Genomic DNA, 20,488 nt, shown 5'->3' with positions numbered 1-20,488 from the left:
ATTGGACTAGTAACCGAAAGGTTGCAAGTTCAAATCCCTGAGCTGACAAGGTACAAAATCTGTTGTTCTGCAGTTAACCCATAGACAGTTAACCCACTGTTCCTAGGCTGTCATTGAAAATAAGAATTTGTTCTTAACTGACTTGCCTAGTAAAATAAATTTAAAAAATGACACACTACATACGTTCACACACACATGCATATTGACGCCATGCACATTCACATACACTGCTGCCACTCTGTTTATTATATATCCCCATTGCTTAGTCACTTTTACCCCTACCCACATGATCATAATGTATTACCTCAATTACCTCGTACCCCTGCACATTGACTCGATACTGGTACTCATTGTATATAGTCTCGTTATTGTGTTACTATTTCCTTTTTTATTTAGCAAATATTTGTCTTACTTTTTAAATCTGCACTGTTGGTAATGGGCTCATAACTAAGCATTTCACGGTAAAGTCTACACCTGTTGTATTTGGCGCATGTGATCAATACAATTTTATTTTAATATGATTGCTTTTGGGGTTTCCTGCCAGACATTGAATATCTTGTTTTGAAAGATGTACTTTGTTGAAGCACCTTTGGCGATTACAGCCTCAAATCTTCTTGGGTATGACGCTACAAGCTTGGCACACCTTTATTTGGGGAGTTTCTCCCATTCTTCTCTGCAGATCCTCTCAAGCTGTCAGGTTGGATGGGGAGCATCGCTGCACAGCTATTTTCAGGTCTCTCCAGAGATGTTCGATCAGGTTCAAATCCGGGCTCTGGCTGCGCCACTCAAGGACATTCAGAGACTTGTCCCGAAGCCATTCCTGCATTGTCTTGGCTGTGTGCTTAGGGTCGTTGTCCTGTTGGAAGGTGAACCACCCCAGTCTGAGGTGCTGAGCGTTTAGGAGCAGGTTTTCATCAAGGATCCCTCTGTACTTTGCTCCATTCATCTTTTCCTCAATCCTGTCTAGTCTCCCAGTCCCTGCCACTGAAAAACATCTCCACAGCATGATGATGCCACCACCATGCTTTACCGTAGGGATGGTGCCAGGTTTCCTCCAGACGTGACACTTGGCACATCTGGAGTGAACAACTATTTTACTGGTCGACCAAAATAGTAGTACTTAATGGTTTACTTTCCCGGGAAAAGTTCATAAAAATAAAGGTGACCTTTATTTTATTCATAGCCAATCCAAACGCTGGAAATAAAAATGGCCAATCCCCCTGTCAAGTAAAATGCGAAAACGCTGTGCATTGCCATAAAAGGAATACACCGTGCTCATGCGCACTGTGTGCAGTTCTGTTTGAAGTGAACTGACCAGTGAATATAGTATGCAACAATACTGGCGCAAGAAAACCATTAGAAATCATACTAAATGCATGATCTCAAATCTATTTACAAGTTTTCTTGATTGTCTCAATGCATCGGTGGAACAATGTTAGGTCATCACTATCCAAACGTGGAAAAGTCACAACTGGTCAGCTATGTGGAGGATTATTTGGAATGTGTTGAGTCCATGCCATTGGATATACAAAGAAACGTCTCTCTGCTGCGAGAAATTGACTCAAAGTATCAAGGTATTGTTTTTCCTCTCGTTGTTTTAGTGCTTATATTTGCGAGTTTGACGATAAAATTACAAAACGGGGTGTGCTGGATTGACAAATTCCCGATCCACTTTAGCTAACGTTAATGTTCCACATGCTAGCATTGAAAGCAAGTGTTTTGTGTGCTGAAATATAGATAGTTTAGTCTTTCGACTACGATGTATGCCTTCAATTTGTTATCCTCAACATGTCCCGGTGTCAGGTCCGAGTTGGCTTGATATATCAGAGGATCAGCCATTTTGACAAGAGAGGTGTTGTGGCGTTTAACGGCTTTCTTTCGAGTTGGTAAACCTGTTATCTGCATTCGTTTTATGTTTATTTGACAAGGGGTGTTTACTTATTGTTGATAGTGTTGCCTACTAGCAAATATACAATTCGTAGTATAACAGTAACGTTAACAGAAAGAAAAAAACGAAACGGTCGTTGTTGCAATCCACTCTAACGCTGGTGATGAAAATGTGCCATGTACGAGAATTTTGGTAGTATTTGTGCCGCGTTCAAAACAACTAGGACTCGGCGATTTCCGAAACCGGTGCATTCACGACAACTGGGAATTTTTCTCGGACTGGGATTTTTCTTGAAGCATCACCCATCTCGCATCGGGTCACTTTCTAGAACACAGACTGGCTAAACCTGGATATTTGTATTATTTTGCTCTAAAAATCGGATTAAAAATTTAACCACACTGCAAACCTTTTATGCCTATGGTAATCCCTGCCCACTAGTGCCATTACGAAGGTTGGGTTGGCAACAATAGCTAGCTACTTCCCTCGCTGTAATGTTAACAAAACTGTGGGAAAGCAGTGCTCGGCAGGTGGGTGTGGAGGACACTACCGTTGTCCCCAAGCAAACTAGCAGCATCCTTCTTTGGTGTTTTTTCGGCAGTTGGCATCAAATGTTGGTGCATTACTACCACCCACTGTGCTGGATTGAGGGCCAGAGACAGCGCTGGCAGCCTCAATGGCAGTGGGCGCGGCATGTAAGTAACCGCAGTGTGCAGATAGACGGTATTGGCTGTTCAGGCGGAAAGTTTTTTTCACTTCTTGAATCGGGTATTAGAACAACCTGTGGTAACCTAGTTTACCCAATTGGCTAGCAGCAAAAACGTTACCTTTTTTCAAACCTAATTTTCTTGTCTGCTTGTTTTAGTCAATGACAACTAGATTTAAGTACATGTTTTAAGATTTATTTTAAACATTGCTTGCTCCTGAGTGTTCTCACTACTTAGAAAAACATATTTTAGGGCTTCCCTCATCCCCCTTTTCACGTGAGTGCTAGCTAGCTTCTGACGTAACATTAAGCTAGCCAAGACAAGCAACAACACAAATGGATTATACAGCGACAAGTAGTGAGTGGCGTTAAACGGACTATACCAAACAAGTTAAATGTATTGCCTGTGATTTAAATGTGATCCCCACACATAACTACATGTAGCCTCCTTGGATTCCCTACATTTCCCACTCTCCCATGCCGAATAGTCTGAAGCCACAGGACTCTTCTCGCTGGCTCTGTTTCCTTATGTGGGAGCATTGTGAATTGTAGGTCGGGATTTTTGCTATTGCACAACAAACACAGCTTTTCGGCATGTTTTGTTATTTCTGTATAACTAAACATCGACACAAGTTCTCTTTTACAGCAGGAGTCGATGTCAAATAATGTTGGTTTTCCCCAATTTGTGTGTGTGGTCGAGGGGAATTCCTTGTTATACTGAACGACCGACTCACGTAATGTCACAATACGGTGCCGAGCAATCGATTTGGCTGCTGTGGGGCAAGGAGATCCCCAGCTCCGCTAAAACCATTGACAACTACGTGCCGTTTTCAAGGGATTGTTAAATCAGTAGTAGAAACAATAAAAAAATCTACCTCCCCACACCTTTTTGTTAAAAATCTAAGGGATGGGGCTGGAGAAATGTAATCACTATCAAATTCATAGACGCTATGGATGCATGGATTGACCATCCCTGATATCACAATTATAGTTTTAACCATGTTTTTGAGGCTATAGTATTTGTTTACATTTTATTTTGTTTACACACATTGGAGTAAAACAAGTTTATTTGTTGGGTTCTGATGAGCTTAGTTGTCGTTCCCCATGAGTCATTAAGTTAGGGACTGTGTTATTTGTGATGAGAGATACCTGGAGAAAATCGGACTTATGAAATAAAAATAGATGGCCTTCCCTAGAGTAAAATACATTTTTACCCGACCCTCCCTGAACGCTTGTAAAAAAGACAAGTGACCCTCCCATATACCCAAAATAATAACACAAATAGCAGAGAACATGCCTACCGTTTATCCTCACTCCTAGGACAGACCAGCCTTGGCAAAGAAGGTTGCAATCGCTGACCACTGCGGACAATGGTAGGGGTGAAAAGATATTCATATAGTGTTTTTATTATAATGACTATCTTATTTGCGTTCCAAGAATTAGCCTTTTTATAAATGCATTTCATGCAATTCTACGTCGTTTTACGTGACTGGAGACCAGCAGAATATTTTAATACAGAGCATGACATTGAATGTGCACATGCTGCCGCCGCAGAGACGTTTTGATTTCTATACATACTATTGTTAACAAGAGGTTAGAAAACTTTAGGACTGTCCCAAACTTAGACTATCAGCTGTAAAAGTTGAGCCCAACAGAACCAGTCACATCTGAAGTATCTGATCATCAATGAAATCGAGAAAGCTATTTCCTTAACTTCTTGATGCTACCCATTCCTGTCGCGGGATCATTTGTCAGCAACCGCTGAATAGCATAGCACAACAGTCAAATAATATTACAAAAAAATATTCATATTCATGAAATCACAAGTGCAATATTGCAAAACACAGTTTAGCCTTTTAATCCACCTGTCATCTCAGATTTTTAAATTATGCTTTACAGCGAAAGCAATCCAAGCGTTTAAGTTTATCGATAGCCTAGCATAGCATTATTTACACTTAGCATCAGGAAGCTTGGTCACAAAATCAGAAAAGCAACCGTTTACCTTTGATCTTCGGATGTTTTCACTCACGAGACTCCCAGTTACACAGCAAATGTTCCTTTTTGTTCCATAAAGATTATTTTTATACCCAAAATACAGACGTTTGTTTGTCGCGTTATGTTCAGAAATCCACAGGAAAGAGCTGTCACGACAACGCAGACAGAAATTCCAAATAGTCTCCATAATGTCCACAGAAACATGTCAAATGTTTTTTATAATCGTTCCTCAGGTTTGTTTTTAAAATATATATTCAAATCAAATTATACTTGTCACGTACACATGGTTAGCAGATGTTAAATGCGAGTAGCGAAATGCTTGTGCTTCTAGTTCCAACAATGCAGTAATAACCAACAAGTAATCTAACTAACAATTCCAAAACTACTGTCTTATACACACAAGTGTAAGGGGATAAAGAATATGTACATAAAGATATATGAATGAGTGATGGTACAGAGCGGCATAGGCAAGATACAGTAGATGGTATCGAGTACAGTATATACATATGAGATGAGTATGTAAACAAAGTGGCTAGTGATACATGTATTACATAAAGATGCAGTAGATGATAGAGTACAGTATATACGTATACATATGAGATGAATAATGTAGGGTATGTAAACATTATATTAGGTAGCATTGTTTAAACTGGCTAGTGATATATTTTACATCATTTCCCATCAATTCCCATTATTAAAGTGGCTGGAGTTGGGTCAGTGTCAATGACAGTGTGTTGGCAGCAGCCACTCAATGTTAGTGGTGGCTGTTTAACAGTCTGATGGCCTTGAGATAGAAGCTGTTTTTCAGTCTCTCGGCCCCAGCTTTGATGCACCTGTACTGACCTCGCCTTCTGGATGATAGCGGGGTGAACAGGCAGTGGCTCGGGTGGTTGTTGTCCTTGATGATCTTTATGGCCTTCCTGTAACATAGGGTGGTGTAGGTGTCCTGGAGGGCAGGTAGTTTGCCCCCGGTGATGCGTTGTGCAGACCTCACTACCCTCTGGAGAGCCTTACGGTTGTGGGCGGAGCAGTTGCCGTACCAGGCGGTGATACAGCCCGCCAGGATGCTCTCGATTGTGCATCTGTAGAAGTTTGTGAGTGCTTTTGGTGACAAGCCAAATTTCTTCAGCCTCCTGAGGTTGAAGAGGCGCTGCTGCGCCTTCTTCACGATGCTGTCTGTGGGTGGACCAATTCAGTTTGTCTGTGATGTGTATGCCGAGGAACTTAACTTGCTACCCTCTCCACTACTGTTCCATCGATGTGGATAGGGGGGTGTTCCCTCTGCTGTTTCCTGAAGTCCACAATCTCCTTAGTTTTGTTGACGTTGAGTGTGAGGTTATTTTCCTGACACCACACTCCGAGGGCCCTCACCTCCTCCCTGTAGGCCGTCTCGTCGTTGTTGGTAATCAAGCCTACCACTGTTGTGTCGTCCGCAAACTTGATGATTGAGTTGGAGGCGTGCGTGGCCACACAGTCGTGGGTGAACAGGGAGAACAGGAGAGGGCTCAGAACGCACCCTTGTGGGGCCCCAGTGTTGAGGATCAGCGGGGTGGAGATGTTGTTGCCTACCTTCACCACCTGGGGGCGGCCCGTCAGGAAGTCCAGTACCCAGTTGCACAGGGCGGGGTCGAGACCCAGGGTCTTGAGCTTGGATATATCGATAATATATCAACCGAGTGTGTAGGTTTTTCAATAACAGCGGGAGGAACAATGGCGGCTTTACTCAGTTGCGCAAAAACTAACTCTGAGCCCCCACCTATCCACTTACGCAATGTGATCTTTCACACTCATTTTTCAAAATAAAAGCCTGAAACTATGTCTAAAGACTGACACCTTAGGGAAGCCAGAGAGACATGAATCTGGTTGATATCCCTTTAAATGGAGGATAGGCATGCATAGGAACAGAAGGGTTTCAAAATAAGAGGCACTTCCTGATTGGATTTTCCTCAGGGTTTTGCCTGCAATATCAGTTCTGTTATACTCACAGACAATATTTTGACAGTTTTGGAAACTTTAGAGTATTTTTCTATCCTAATCGGTCAACTATATGCATATTCTAGCATCTGGTACTGAGAAATGGGCCGTCTACTTTGGGAACGTTTTTTTCCAAACATAAATAGTGCCCCCTAGCTTCAAGAGGTTAACCTCTTACAGCCCCCCCTCCCACACTACTTTGTGCAATTTCCACCTGAAGACATACCCAAATCTAACAGCCAAGGATATGCATATTCTTGGTACCATTTGACAGAAAAGTCTGTGTACATGTGACTTGAATGTAGGAGAATATAACACAATAGTTTAGATATAAAAAACATGTTTGTTTATTTTTGTATCTTTTAAATTAACAAGATAAAACAAACATTCAGATAGGATGATGGGGACAATTTCAGTGAAAAATATAAGAGGGCAACAGTACTAGTTTCAGAATGATAACTTCCAAAATGAGTGTGCTACATGACATTTATCATGAAGTCACCCAGGTGTCCCACACAAGTAGCCCAAATGTACCCAAGTGGCCAAATTGGTGAAGGTATACATTTTGAAATGAATAACTATATACAAAATAGCAAAAATAGTATTCTAACACCCCCTCCCCCCAAAAAGAAAGTGAGGGGAAAAAAATGAAAATAAATATATATATATATATATATATGACTGTTACTCAGGCCCAGAAGCTAGGATATGCATATAATTGGTAGATTTGGATATATTTTTTTCCTTTCTAACACATAAATCACTACTCCTAATTTCCTTCCATATTTTGATACATACTTAAACATTCTCAAAATATTTTTTGTCAATCTCCTCAGGAACAATATACACACTTATTTTCCTCAAAACAAAAATAAATTGACCAAACAAGAAAAAATAGAAAAGTAAATTATAATAACTGCATATTTGCAATTAATTTAACACTATTTGTAATGTAATTAAACCTGGGGAAAACGTCCATCCGTTTAATTCTATGTCTAGGTTAAATGTAAATGTAATGTAATGTTTGTCTCCTTCTTCATCCTTGGGTGTTATCGCACAACAGACTACCTTTTATTCAATTACTTAAATTGTAATGATATATCATTACAATGACATTATAAAACAAAAGAAACATTTAATCTAATATTCTGTCAATTCTGTCACCCTGTCTCGGGATTAGTTTCCAGAGCTTCCCTAGGCCTAGTAAATTTAAACAGTCTCATATCCAAATCATAACTAAACATTGTTTATACATTGTCCAACCCAATATTCAGGATAAGTCCTTAGTGCTTACTTTAACTCAAATTTGACCTTATCTATTCAATACACATCATCCCTTTACTAATTAACATTTATACTAAACTTTTAGTACCAGTAATATCTATTTTCTAATACACCCTTTTGTCTCTGTTTTTCTGTCATGAGTGGCCTGGTAATAAAAGGTCAGTAACTCATTCCCTTTTAGTCTTTCTTCTCCCAGCACATATCATTCCCGCATGTCTATTTTAGATACAGTTCACAGGTCAGACACAGTTGTCCCTCACTATTCAGCCAGTAGGTTGGGTTTGAGTTTCACACACACTTGTTGTGGTGATAATCTCTCCCATGCATTAAAGCATTCTGACGTCACCTTATTCTACTGGCGATCTCTCAGACGAGTTACAGGTTATGTAGTTATCAACACAACCCTCGCAGAGACCCCCACTCCAATTAACCATTTGGAGTAACTGTCATCCCGTGTTAACATATATTTCCCTTTTATATGCAGAATGAACAAAGCACATTTCTGTATTTACCCAAAGACCATAACCCCAGGGAACTGATAATTTCTCTTATGAACCCATGTTAAATAAAAAAAAAGTGGTCTAGTCATTTAATATTACAACTCCATCATTTTCCCAAGTAAATAATAGAATTACAAAGTGATTGTACACTTATCCGGAACTCCATTTATAGCCTTATCCAGATACTTTGACTTTAAAGTGGCCGAATATCTCTTAACTGCTTTCCCCAGTACCGCAGTCTCCAATTACATTTTGACTAGAGAAAATTAAACCCCTTTTTTCTGGAAAAGAAATGTACATTTTGTTAACATTCACAATGTTACCTTTTAATCAGCAAGCCAATAGTATTACTTATATATTGATTTTATTCTATAAGCGTCTTAGACATTCAATACCGTTATTCTCTGAAACTGTTAACACAATTAAAATCCCCTTTTACTTTTTGGTCATTCATAAAAGTTTTAGCCATGCCACAAAACGCATAGTTTCTTCCTGGTTGGTTATCTGTATCTTACCCGTAGAAATTGAAAACACCAATATGTTACATTTGGCTTTTCCTCCAACTAATTTTCCCAAGGTGGTGATTTCTCATATGTTTATTTTCCGTCTTTGACGCTAAATAACAAATTATCCACGTATTTTATCACCACAAACTATTGTTTCAATGCAAAATGATACCACGTGGGACTGAGAAAATCCCATCGGTACTTTACTAGAAGTCAGGTAAAACGTGATCTAATACGTCTTTCATCACATATAACTGTAATCTCTATGAACCACTCATTGATCGATCAGAGACTATACACCGCCAGGTGAAAATTCCATTCTTACTAACCTCAAAACGATTAGTTAAAATCAAATGTATTTATTTATATAGCCCTTCGTACATCAGCTGATATCTCAAAGTGCTGTACAGAAACCCAGCCTAAAACTCCAAACAGCAAGCAATGCAGGTGTTGAAGCATTAGTTTCTCTTTTGAAAAAAGTGCAAACTCTTGTATAGTGGCATTTCCTGCTACCGCACTAAGTTCCAGTGTCATCTTACACTCATTTTCCCCATACTTGTTAGCTCCACACCTACATTAGATATTTTCTATAGCTCTGCTAACCACTCGCACGTCTGCAAGGGCGAGCAGAGTCTTATCTGTCCCCATCATAATGTATTTTCTGATGATAGAATGTTGACATCTGAACGCTGGTAAATTGAGCTTCTTATTATGGTTTTATGTAATTGTTCCAATTCCTAATTGTCTCCCTAAATTGTTTATTTTATTTATCCTGTTTACCGGGTAATGTTGTCCTCCATTATCCAGTTTGCTCTTTCATATTCAAGACGAATTTGGTAGAATTCACGTGCGCTTCCTTCAGCGACTCCATGGCTTTATTAAATTCCGCTATCTCTGTATGCTGGGGAGAAACAGTCCTTTTGTTTCCTATGCCACTATACATTTTTTCCTAAACATTCCCATCATATTATACACCTCGTGATATTTTTAATGTGTTCTAGACTTCTATTTTGGTGTCTCTCATGCAGTTTTGTCACTTTATTCTAGACCTCCCTATCTATTCACCTGAGCAGTCCCTCTTTTCTAGAGGTGGTAACCGTGAATACACCACCCAAGCAGACCCCTTTTCTAATCTCTTTTAAAGGGCGGTATTCGTGGACTTTAACTACTTATTTATGCAGAGCTCTATTCATAAGTAACCTGTCCATTCAGTCCTACTACTAACTTTATTGAAGCGGTATTACAGGATTTTTAAAACTACTTATTGATTTGTTTTGACCATATGATCAGGCCGCAGCAGCCCTACACCGGGCCAAGCAGCTTAGCCAGAGAGTGTGAACAGCCACACTAGTCAGCCCACACAAGGTCCCCAAATGAATGGCTCAACGAGAGGGGCAGTCCGAATCACACACTCGACACAAGTCGCCCGCTCAGGTTGATTGGGCTGTGTTTACGCACATCCCAAAACAGATCCTGAGACAGTCGAGCCCGGCCAAGCAAAATCAGACGGAACAACTCCCCCAATCAACCCAGACACGTGGGTCCGTTCGAACGGTCCAAACAGAACGAGTGCAAGCCCCCTCCGCTAAATGCCTGACTCCAGCAAGGTTCACAACGCCTATTCACTTAGTCCCTACACATGCATACATACATTTACATTTAAAACAACCCCAAATTCACACATGCATGCAATTCATTGAATTCAAAAGTTCTTTAGCTTTTACTGGATTTTTAGGAAATTTAAAGAGACACCTACGTGACGCTGAGACAGGATCTCTGAAGCAATCTATACAAACATTTTAACTATGTAAGAACATGCTTACCTTTTTATAGTTAGGTGGCCGCCTTTGTTTGCAAGATTGTCCAAAGAAACCGTCATCAGCCCGGGAACGTCACTCCGTGGTCCCTGTCTCTCCTGGCAAGCTCGCCAAGTTCTATCATGGAGAATCGTTACAAAATATAACACTTACAAGAACTTGTGAATTCAATATAGGCTTTTAATACAAACATATCAGAAGACTAGATGGTCTGCGGAACACACACTTTTCCAGAGCACTAGCTCTGTATTTATACACATACAACATATGAGTCCATCCCACATGCAAATTAAGTTACTTCCCTCAGTCCATCTGCCGCCATTATATCCCAATCTGTGCATCCTGCTTGTTCACGCCCAATAACGCCCATATCTGCTTTCAGTCAAGTTATAATAGTGGCAGGACGTCTTCATGTCCCAAAAATAATACATGCCCATCTTCTGCTATGGGCCCCTTATGTTTAGCTTGGTGTGTTCTTTGGTATGTCTGTCCTTATTAGGACTCATAGACTGTGTCTCTTCTCTTCCTGTCCTAAAAATATATGTCCTATGTCCATAGTCCATCCGTTGGTCATTTGGCTGACCCCCCTCAAAGGTGTGTCCCTCTGACCTCGGTATGTCCAGCTGTCCTATGCACTCATGGCCTTGCTTTGGTTTCCTGTCCTATACAATAGACAATGCATTTTACACCCTAAACATTTATGCATTTTATGGCTTTGGCCATTACGTCTGTTATTTCTTGGTTTCCTGTTTTTACCAGAATGACAAATACACTTAGAGTGCATCTTCCTCTTGTGGTCTAATGTATACCTGTCTTTGCTCAATAGTGTCATATCTGTCTCTATATGTAACAATAACTACAACACTAGCTAGCTAGGACACTGGCACACATTTTCCAGCTCATTACTCATTTGTCAGATTGCTATTAGGTGATTTTCAGTGCTCCCAGAATTTGCAGCAGCTATTTTAGACATGCACAAAATTGTGCTCACCACATTTTTCATGCATTTTTTCCCCTGTTCCTACCCGGGTCCTTAATGAGCACTTACATTTTCCCTGCCCTGACTGTGTCAGATGTTATTTAATCCCTTGATTATTCTACTCAGTAACTAAAACAAATGCAGGAGACGCCCATCCTAACAACTATTTTCTCATTCTGTGTGCTTTGCAGAGGTCCTGAAGGAGGTTGACGATGTCTATGAGCGTTACCAGGGCGAGCAGGATGCGGCACAGCGTAAGAGGCTTCAGATTCAGCTGCAGCGGGCCCTCATCAGTAGCCAGGAGCTCGGCGACGAGAAGATCCATGTGGTTACCCAGATGACCGAGCTGGTAGAGAATCGCTCCCGCCAGATGGACTCCCTCTGCCTCCAGGAGCCCAGCGAGACCAGTGAGCGGGTCGTCACCGAGCGGCGCTCCAGTTCTGTCCAGGAGGCGGCGGTGTCCACCCCTGCTGAGCGTTCCTCGGCCCGCCGGCCGAGACGCCAGCGTAACAGTGAGAGCCGTGACTCCAACCACGCCTCGGGGAATGGAGCGGTGATGGACGACCCGGCGGATGAGCTGCCCCTGCAGCCGCGGGAGAAAAGGTCCAAGTCGGCCAAGAAGAAGAAGCGCAAGGCCAAGCAGGAGCGCGATGCCTCGCCCGTGGAATTCACCATCGACCCCAACGAGCCCACCTACTGCCTGTGCGAGCAGGTGTCATACGGCGAGATGATCGGCTGCGATAACGACGCGTGCCCCATCGAGTGGTTCCACTTCTCCTGCGTAGGGCTCACCTACAAGCCCAAGGGGAAGTGGTTCTGTCCCAAGTGCAGAGGGGACAACGAAAAGACTATGGACAAAAACCTGGACAAGAACAAAAAGGACCGGAGGTCCAGGTAGTAGGTGCAAGTCTTCCGTCCGTTATCCCTTTCCTCTCGGAACATTGTTGAACTGAGGGTGGAGTTTATTGAAGTGATTCATTCAAGGGATGATGAAATGTCAAGTTCTGAGAGTAATCGGAACACTATTTCCATCAGCGCTTACTCTGAGTAAAAGACTTGACCAACACTGAACTGGTGCTGTTACAATACTGGCAACTCACACTGAAGCCTAAATGTTGTTTTGCGAAGTCCGATGTTGACTGTAAGGATCCTCAGCCTAAGCTGCCATCTTCTGTCTGTAATGTGTGTTACTTAACTTCCGTTCTAACAAGTGTATTGAGTAACTCGAGAAGCAAATTTTGGCTTACTAGCCCATTTGGAAATGTTGATTTGATATAATGTATCTGAATGAATGATGTCCTTTTTGTAAAAATTAATACATTATGTTTGGCCCATTTTCTTAATTATGTGTTTTTAAAATAAGTGTTCCAAATCGTGTGTCGATTCATGAATCACTGTACCAGACGGGGCTAAATAGATTGTGCAATGTTATATTTTGTATGGCTGACAGAGGGGTAGTTTGCGCTGTTTCTGTGAGGTGTTCATCTGAGTTGGGATTTCAGGTCATTTTATGATTTCCCAACTGTCATTTCAATTGACCATCCACAGGTGCAGCACTTCAATTTGCTAAAAAGTGATGGTCTGTCTGGAATGGGATTTCATATTTGTGGAGACAGTCTACGTATTCTGTCAAATGTGTAATCCCCCCCCATCATTTCTGTATATCCATTAAAACAAAGTTATACCGGCGAGAGGGGAACCAATTTATTACTTTTATATCTGTTTCACTACACCCGCAATAACATCTGCTAAATAAGTGTATTCGACCAATAAAATTTAACTTGAAATATACATTTTACCTTCCATTCTTCTGCTTATCAGGTCATATTGTTAAGTCAAGATATTTTCAAATACTCATAAATAACATGAGTATCACAGAGATAAAGTTCCCAAAAAACGAACTACTCCTACATGCATCTCTGACTGTCCTATGTGTTCATCCTCGCTACTACTGGACCCTCTGAACAAGTAGTCCTTCCTGGTTACTGTGGTGATCCCCTGTGATTGTGATGTCAGCCTGAGGGCAGGGCTGAGGCCCAGCAGTAGGGTCAGACACTGGACGTGGGTATCAGGGAAGAGGACGGACAGGATGTTGCAGGCCTCCAGGTCCTATAGCAGGGGTACCCAACCAGTCGATCGTGATCTACTGGTCGAGCACGGCGTGCTTGCCAGTCTATTGAGATTATGCTTCTGCTCAAATTTATCCACACAAATCAATGCCTATAATCTTTGTTTTAATGTTCAACAGTCTTCCATTAAAGCAATGTCTGAAGTCACGTGATTTACATAAAATATGCCCAGTTATTGACATATGCCTAGTTAGTGCGGTCAAATGCTGCCCGCCAACTCAAAGTTGAGTTCACGGTGATGCCAGGCAGGTAGCTAGCTAACTTTGTAGCCAGATTTGTTAAGTTCGGTCGACAATAGCAATGAGTGAAGGGAAGGATACAAAAGAAAAAGGAATGGGAGGATAATTTCTTTTCATGTCAAACTCAATGTGTATGCCTCATCTACCATAATGGCATTGATATCCCAAAGATGATGATTATGATATCCCATTTAGCAGACGCTCTTATCCAGAGCGACTTACAAATTGGTGCTTTCACCTTATGACATCCAGTGGAACAGCCACTTTACAATAGTGCATCTAGGTCTTTTAAGGGGGGGGGAGAAGGATTACTTTATCCTATCCTAGGTATTCCTTAAAGAGGTGGGGTTTCAGGTGTCTCCGGAAGGTGGTGATTGACTCCGCTGTCCTGGCGTCGTGAGGGAGTTTGTTCCACCATTGGGGGGCCAGAGCAGCGAACAGTTTTGACTGGGCTGAGTGGGAACTGTACTTCCTCAGTGGTAGGGAGGCGAGCAGGCCAGAGGTGGATGAACGCAGTGCCCTTGTTTGGGTGTAGGGCCTGATCAGAGCCTGGAGGTAGTGAGGTGCCGTTCCCCTCACAGCTCCGTAGGCAAGCACCATGGTCTTGTAGCGTAACACACCACCAGTTGATAGAGAGGGGTAGAGAGGAGATCAGAGGGATGGAGAGACATCACATAGGTTAATTAAACTCTATAGAGCCAGCCACATATTCAGAGCACACAAGTAAAATAGTAGACATGGCGCACACACAAACACTTTGCCGGTTGGTCCCCACCGAGGAGGTATTGGTCTATGGAGTTGTATGTCTCCCTGTCCAACCTGCTCTGCTCCCTTTGCGCCTCCCTTTTCGTCCAGAGTGTCTCTCTGTTCTTCCTTCCCAGGACATCACCTGAGCTAGGGTTAATAGTATTCCACAGAGCAATATAAATGTGTATATTGTTACAGCTACAACACTGGAGTGTTCAAAATTATTGAGAGCATTAGACTACAGGGTAATAGCAAGGTAATAAAATAGTAACATTGAAAACAAGTTATGCTGGATTTTTGGACAGATAGCTTAGCTTGCACTACTTTTCTGGTAGAGTCTCTGGTTTTGTTACCTGTGGTTACCTGTGGTCTCCTTAATGATGGTAGTATCCGGGACTGCCTGTCTCTGACGATGCTGCTGGACACTTTGATCCTCCCTTTGATATACCCAGACTCTAGGTCCCACACTACCAGATGGTCCCTATAACGCCCAACAGTCCAAATAAAATAGGTTATGGACAATATAAGTGTTATAAAAAGTGTTAGCCTTCCACATCCCAAAACCGGTTCACAACAATGGGGAAAACCATATTAGGGGCAACAATGAACAAAACATTGTTAAGCTGTGCAAGAATTAGGATGCTAGAGGGTATTATTTATCTGAAGTAACTGACTCAGAGGGACTGTTTTTGGAGTGTGGTGTTTCAGGTGTTGGACTAAGTTAGCTGGTGCTTGTTTCAAGTAACCGACTCTCTCTCCCCTTGTCTCAGACAAGCCCAGGAGTAGCTGTCCGACCAGGAGCCTTATTTGTGTCGGGGACAGGGGACGATGTAAAGACCAGACTGTCTCTTAAGCTAGCTTCTCTTGAACAGGTCATAGAGCAGCAGAGTATATGGAGTCAAGTGTGACAGAACCTTAATGACTAGGCTTTAGCTCAGTGGGCTAACATAGTCTTGTTGCATGCAGGAGACCTGAGCTCGAACCTAGGGAGTCACAAATGTAGAGCACATATTTCACGACAACTAATAAGGTGACTTCAATCCATGAAGTGAAACAACAGTGTAGAGCAGAGGGGATTCAGTATGGATACCAGGCAAATTGATAAATTAGTTGGTGACCTGGAATATGGGTGAGGGGGTGTCAGTGAAGGTGGCTTTCCCTCTGCCTGTCAGGATGTACAGCTTCATGTCATGGGCCAAGGCCATGTCGGTGTTGCCATGGAGACCGTAATCCACTCTGACTGGCCACCCTGTGAACCTTGACCTGGTCAGGTTCCAGACCCGCACCGTGCAGAGCCGTAGGGATCTGCACACCTCGTAGCTATCACCAAAGGGAGACAGAGACCCTGGAAAGATCAAGACATCAAAGCAGATACCTGGGGCACAACTTAATTGTCTAAAGTGGCTTCCTTCCTGCTTGTCATCACCTTCAACTGTATTGATGTGAAAGGAGAAGCAAATTCCCAGTAGGTATCTACACATCTCGTCTATGCCGTATAAATAGAACAGTGAATATGAAGGAGAGGAGATGAGAGGAGGATATCAATTTAGATTATTGAGTTGTCCCCAATTACATGCTAAAACAGAAACAAAAATATTTAAAAATACACAGTACTACTTAAACAACACAGAAAATACTAATACCAATATTATTTAAACATTAACAATACAGAAAAATAGTACAGTAAATAAATTATTGATAAAACCTACTGTTGGTGTTTCGTCATGGGGAGGACCTCCTCTGTGTTGCCCCTCCTCACCTTGTGGACGTTGTCGGTGAGGGTCTGATCGTTGACCCAGGAGGATAGGTCCCACAGCCTTAGGTATCTCTACCCTCTGCACACCCCAGACAGAACCACAGCTCCAAAGACACACCTACAGACAGGGGAGAGTAGAGTACCAAAAGGAAATGGTTTGTATCTGTCGATGTTAAACCAATGTAAGTCCCTGAGTTCACTAAGATTGCGCATGTGAATAAAACGGTTATACCTTACACGCAGGAGCTGAAAGTCCTAAAATCCTAAAACCTAAATAGAAAAATATTTGGACCCAACTTGATCAATTCTCCTTAATGTACTCTTTCCACACACACATGTTCCATCATCTCCCATTTTCTCATTTTCTCTTTGTCTCCCTTGCATGCTCTCTCCCATCAGTTTCACTCATTGTCTCCCTGCTCCATCTACCTCCGTCTCTTAAGAATCACATGCATAATTCTCTTTTGCATACAAACTAAAATGTAATAGATGTACCTGATCCAAAATTTGCATGATGTTAGTGGTCTTTTCCCACGTTGCTCCTCCTTTGGCTCGGATTACTTTGATCAGCTGACTTGAATGCATGTCTAACTGGCCCATGAACTTCGCTTTCAAGGTAACAGTCATGATTCTGAGGTACTCTTAATTTATCTGGAACAAATAGCATAGCACAGAGCTTTGAAATCATTATAACAAATCCAACCTGAATGTCCATAAAAATCACCAACATCTACTTCCTCTCAACCTTCCCACATTGTGACAAATGCATCACAGCCCACTTCAGCTCATACATCCTCTCATTTCGATTGAAAGCGAATGTCTGAGCCATTTTGTCCCTGACAGTCTTGCCATTATTCCTTTTCCCAACCTCTTTCAGAAGTTCAAGTCTCTCTTTTTCAAGGCTTTCGGGAGAATGACCAGTAGGGATGGATGGACAATAGTTAGCCTCAGTTCATTTTGGAGTCACCTCTTCACTGTTGACGTTGAGACTAAAGTTTTGTGGGTACTATTTAATGAAGCTGCCAGTTGAGGACTTGTGAGGCGTCTGTTTCTCAAACTAGTCTACTTGTCCTCTTTCTCTTCTGGTTAGAGACAGTTTGCGCTGTTCTGTGAAGGGAGTACTACACAGCGTTGTACGAGATCTTCAGTTTCTTGACAATTTCTGGCATGGAATAGCCTTAATTTCTCAGAACAAGAATAGACCGACGAGTTTCAGAAGAACGTTATTTGTTTCTGGCCATTTTGAGCCTGTAATCGAACCCACAAATGCTGATGCTCCAGATACTCAACTAGTCTAAAGAAGGCCAGTTTTATTGCTTCTTTAAATCAGCATACAGTTTTCAGTTGTGCTAACATAATTGCAAAAGGGTTTTCTAATGATCAATTAGCCTTTTAAAATGACTTGGATTAGCTAACACAACACACATGAGTGATGTTTGCTGATAATGGGCCTCTGTATGCCTTTGTAGATATTCCATAAAAAATCTGCCGTTTCCAGCTACAATAGTCATTTACAACATTGGCAATGTCTACACTGTATTTCTGATCTATTTGGTGTTATTTTAATGGACGTCAAAAACATTTTTATTTAAAAAACAAGGACATTTCTAAGTGACCCCAAACTTTTGAAAGGTAGTGTATTTTGTCCTTAGAGTCCTTAGAGCCTTCATGTTCAAATCCAGTATCGAAATTCACTTCATTACATGATATATCGTCCCCAATCCAAAGTGTCAGCAGGAACACTACTGTCAAAAGATTATTTGTCATAATGAGCAAGGGTCATTGTTTCTACAATTCCAGGTTTAAAGTAATTCACTGCATTGGCCTGTTTTCTAGTTTTGAAATTCTCATAAATGTTGGTTTTCTATGAGCAATCCTGAAGCATACAAGTGAGAGCCTCTTGATTGTTCAGGTGTTTGCCAATGTCTTGAAAATATTCCTTTTCTGTAAACGTCCATAATGCCTATGATCAAGTTTATAATGTTTGAGAAGTTCAGATCTTCTTGCAAACGACTTCCCACAATCATCGCAACACTAGAAAAACAATAGAGAAGAGACTTTACTATTTCCCAATCAGAATGCCTTAGGGAGCCAGAAGCCAATCTAGTCCAATTAACATCCAAACAGAATTATGGCTAGGGATAGGCTGTGACACACAGCATGTTACTAAATACATTAGGCTATTTTGTTTGATATAATCCATCATCAATTTACTAGCTTTTGAGACCACCACCAGCGACAGTAATATTATGCCAAGTGCTACACAATATTATAATGACTTACTAACAGCAGTGAAAGGAACAGGTCCAACCATCCAACAGGAATTGGGTGAATTCAAGCCTGGGGAGAAAATGCAAAGTACTTTTTAATGTTGAGAACAGAAAAGTCTCTATGATGCTCAGATGTGATCAACACTGTTTAAAAAAAGCTAGCAATCTACAATACATTCGGAAAGTATTCATACCCCTTGACTTGTTCCACATGTTGTTATGTTGCAGCCTTATTCTAAAATTGATTACATCATTTTTTTACTCATCAATCTACACACAATAGACCCATAATGACAAAGCAAAAACAGGTTTTTAGAAATCTTACCCTAAAATACAGAAATACCTTATTTAAGTATTCAGACCCTTTGATATAAGACTCAAAATTGAGCTCAAGTGCATCCTGTTTCCATTGATCATCCTTTAGATGCTTCTACAACTTGATTGGAGTCCACCTGTGGTAAATTCAATTGATTGGACATGATTTGGAAAGACACACACTTGTCTATATAAGGTCGCACAGTTGAAAATGTCAGAGCAAAAACCAAGCCATGAGGTTGAAGAAATTGTCCGTAGAGCTCAGAGACAGGATTGTGTCAAGGCACAGATCTGGGGAAGGGTACCAAAACATCTCTGCAGCATTGAAAGTCCCCAAGAATACAGTGGCCTCCATCATTCTTAAATGGAAGAAGCTTGGAATCACCAAGAATCTTCGTAGAGCTGGCCGCTTGCACAAACTGAGCAATCAGGGGAGAAGGGCCTTGGTCAGGGAAGTGACCAAGAACCCGATGGTCATTCTGACAGAGCTCCAGAGTTCCTCTGTGGAGATGGGAGAACCTTCCAGAAGGACAACCATCTCTGCAGCACTCCACCAATCAGACCTTTATGGTAGAGTGGCAAGACGGAAACCACTCCTCAGTAAAAAGCACATGACAGTCCACTTGGAGTTTGCCAAAAGGCACCTAAAGATTCTCAGACCATGAGAAACAAGATTCTCTGGTCTGATGAAACCAACATTGTACTCTTTGGCCTGAATGCCAAGCGTCACATCCGGAGGAAAGCTGGCACCATCCATGCTGTGGCGATGTTTTTCAGGAAAAGTGCCCTTGATGAAAACCTGCTCCAGAGCGCTCAAGGCCTCAGACTGGGGCAGGAGTGGCTTCTGAATGTTCTTGAATGTCCTTGAGTGGCCCAGCCAGAGCTCGGACCTGAACCCGATTGAACATCTCTGGAGAGACCTCAAAATAGCTGTGCACCGATGCTCCCCATCCAACCTGACAGAGTTTGAGAGGATCTTCAGAGAAGAATGGTAGAAACTCCCCAGATGTGCCAATGTGCCAAGCTTGTAGAGTGATACCCAAGTTGCTTCAACAAAGTACTGAGTAAAGGGTCTGAATACTTACAGTGCCTTGAAAAAGAATTCACCCCTTTGGTGTTTTTCCTATTCGGTTGCATACACAAAATAGTTCAAATTGGTCAAGTGAAAGGAAAAAAACTACTTGTTTCAAATTTTTAATTTTTTATTTAAAAAGAAAAAGTGGTGGTGAAGTGAAATTAAAAAATGACAAAAAAAAACAGAAAAGTTGTAACGCTTGTCGTCTGGGGAAGGAGAGGAGGACCAAGTTGCAGCGTGGTAAGTGTTCATATTTTAAATATTTTAATGAACACTGAAAACAAAACAACCAACAAACAGTCCTGTAAGGT

The 20,488-nt window shown here is 41.6% G+C and overlaps 1 protein-coding gene across 1 annotated transcript; it reads left to right on the top strand.

The window, feature by feature from the left end:
* The first annotated feature begins 1,275 nt into the window (after positions 1-1,275).
* Positions 1,276-13,437, top strand: LOC115138214 (inhibitor of growth protein 2-like). Its single transcript, XM_029674822.1, has 2 exons — positions 1,276-1,574; positions 11,838-13,437. Exons 1-2 carry the CDS (start codon positions 1,433-1,435, stop codon positions 12,542-12,544), a joined length of 849 nt encoding a protein of 282 aa, XP_029530682.1. The 5' UTR covers positions 1,276-1,432; the 3' UTR covers positions 12,545-13,437.
* Positions 13,438-20,488: the final 7,051 nt, after the last annotated feature.

The sequence above is a fragment of the Oncorhynchus nerka genome, linkage group LG12, assembly GCF_034236695.1.
Source record: "Oncorhynchus nerka isolate Pitt River linkage group LG12, Oner_Uvic_2.0, whole genome shotgun sequence".
Lineage (NCBI taxonomy): Eukaryota > Metazoa > Chordata > Actinopteri > Salmoniformes > Salmonidae > Oncorhynchus > Oncorhynchus nerka.
The sequence above is the reverse complement of the archived record's forward strand: the minus strand, read 5'-3'. Positions and strand labels throughout refer to the sequence as shown.

Coding starts and splice junctions, on each gene's coding strand:
- LOC115138214 (XM_029674822.1), top strand. CDS start 1,433: ATGTTAGGTCATCACTATCCAAACGTGGAAAAGTCACAACTGGTCAGC. Junction 1,575..11,837: donor AATTGACTCAAAGTATCAAG/GTATTGTTTTTC, acceptor TGTGCTTTGCAG/AGGTCCTGAAGGAGGTTGAC.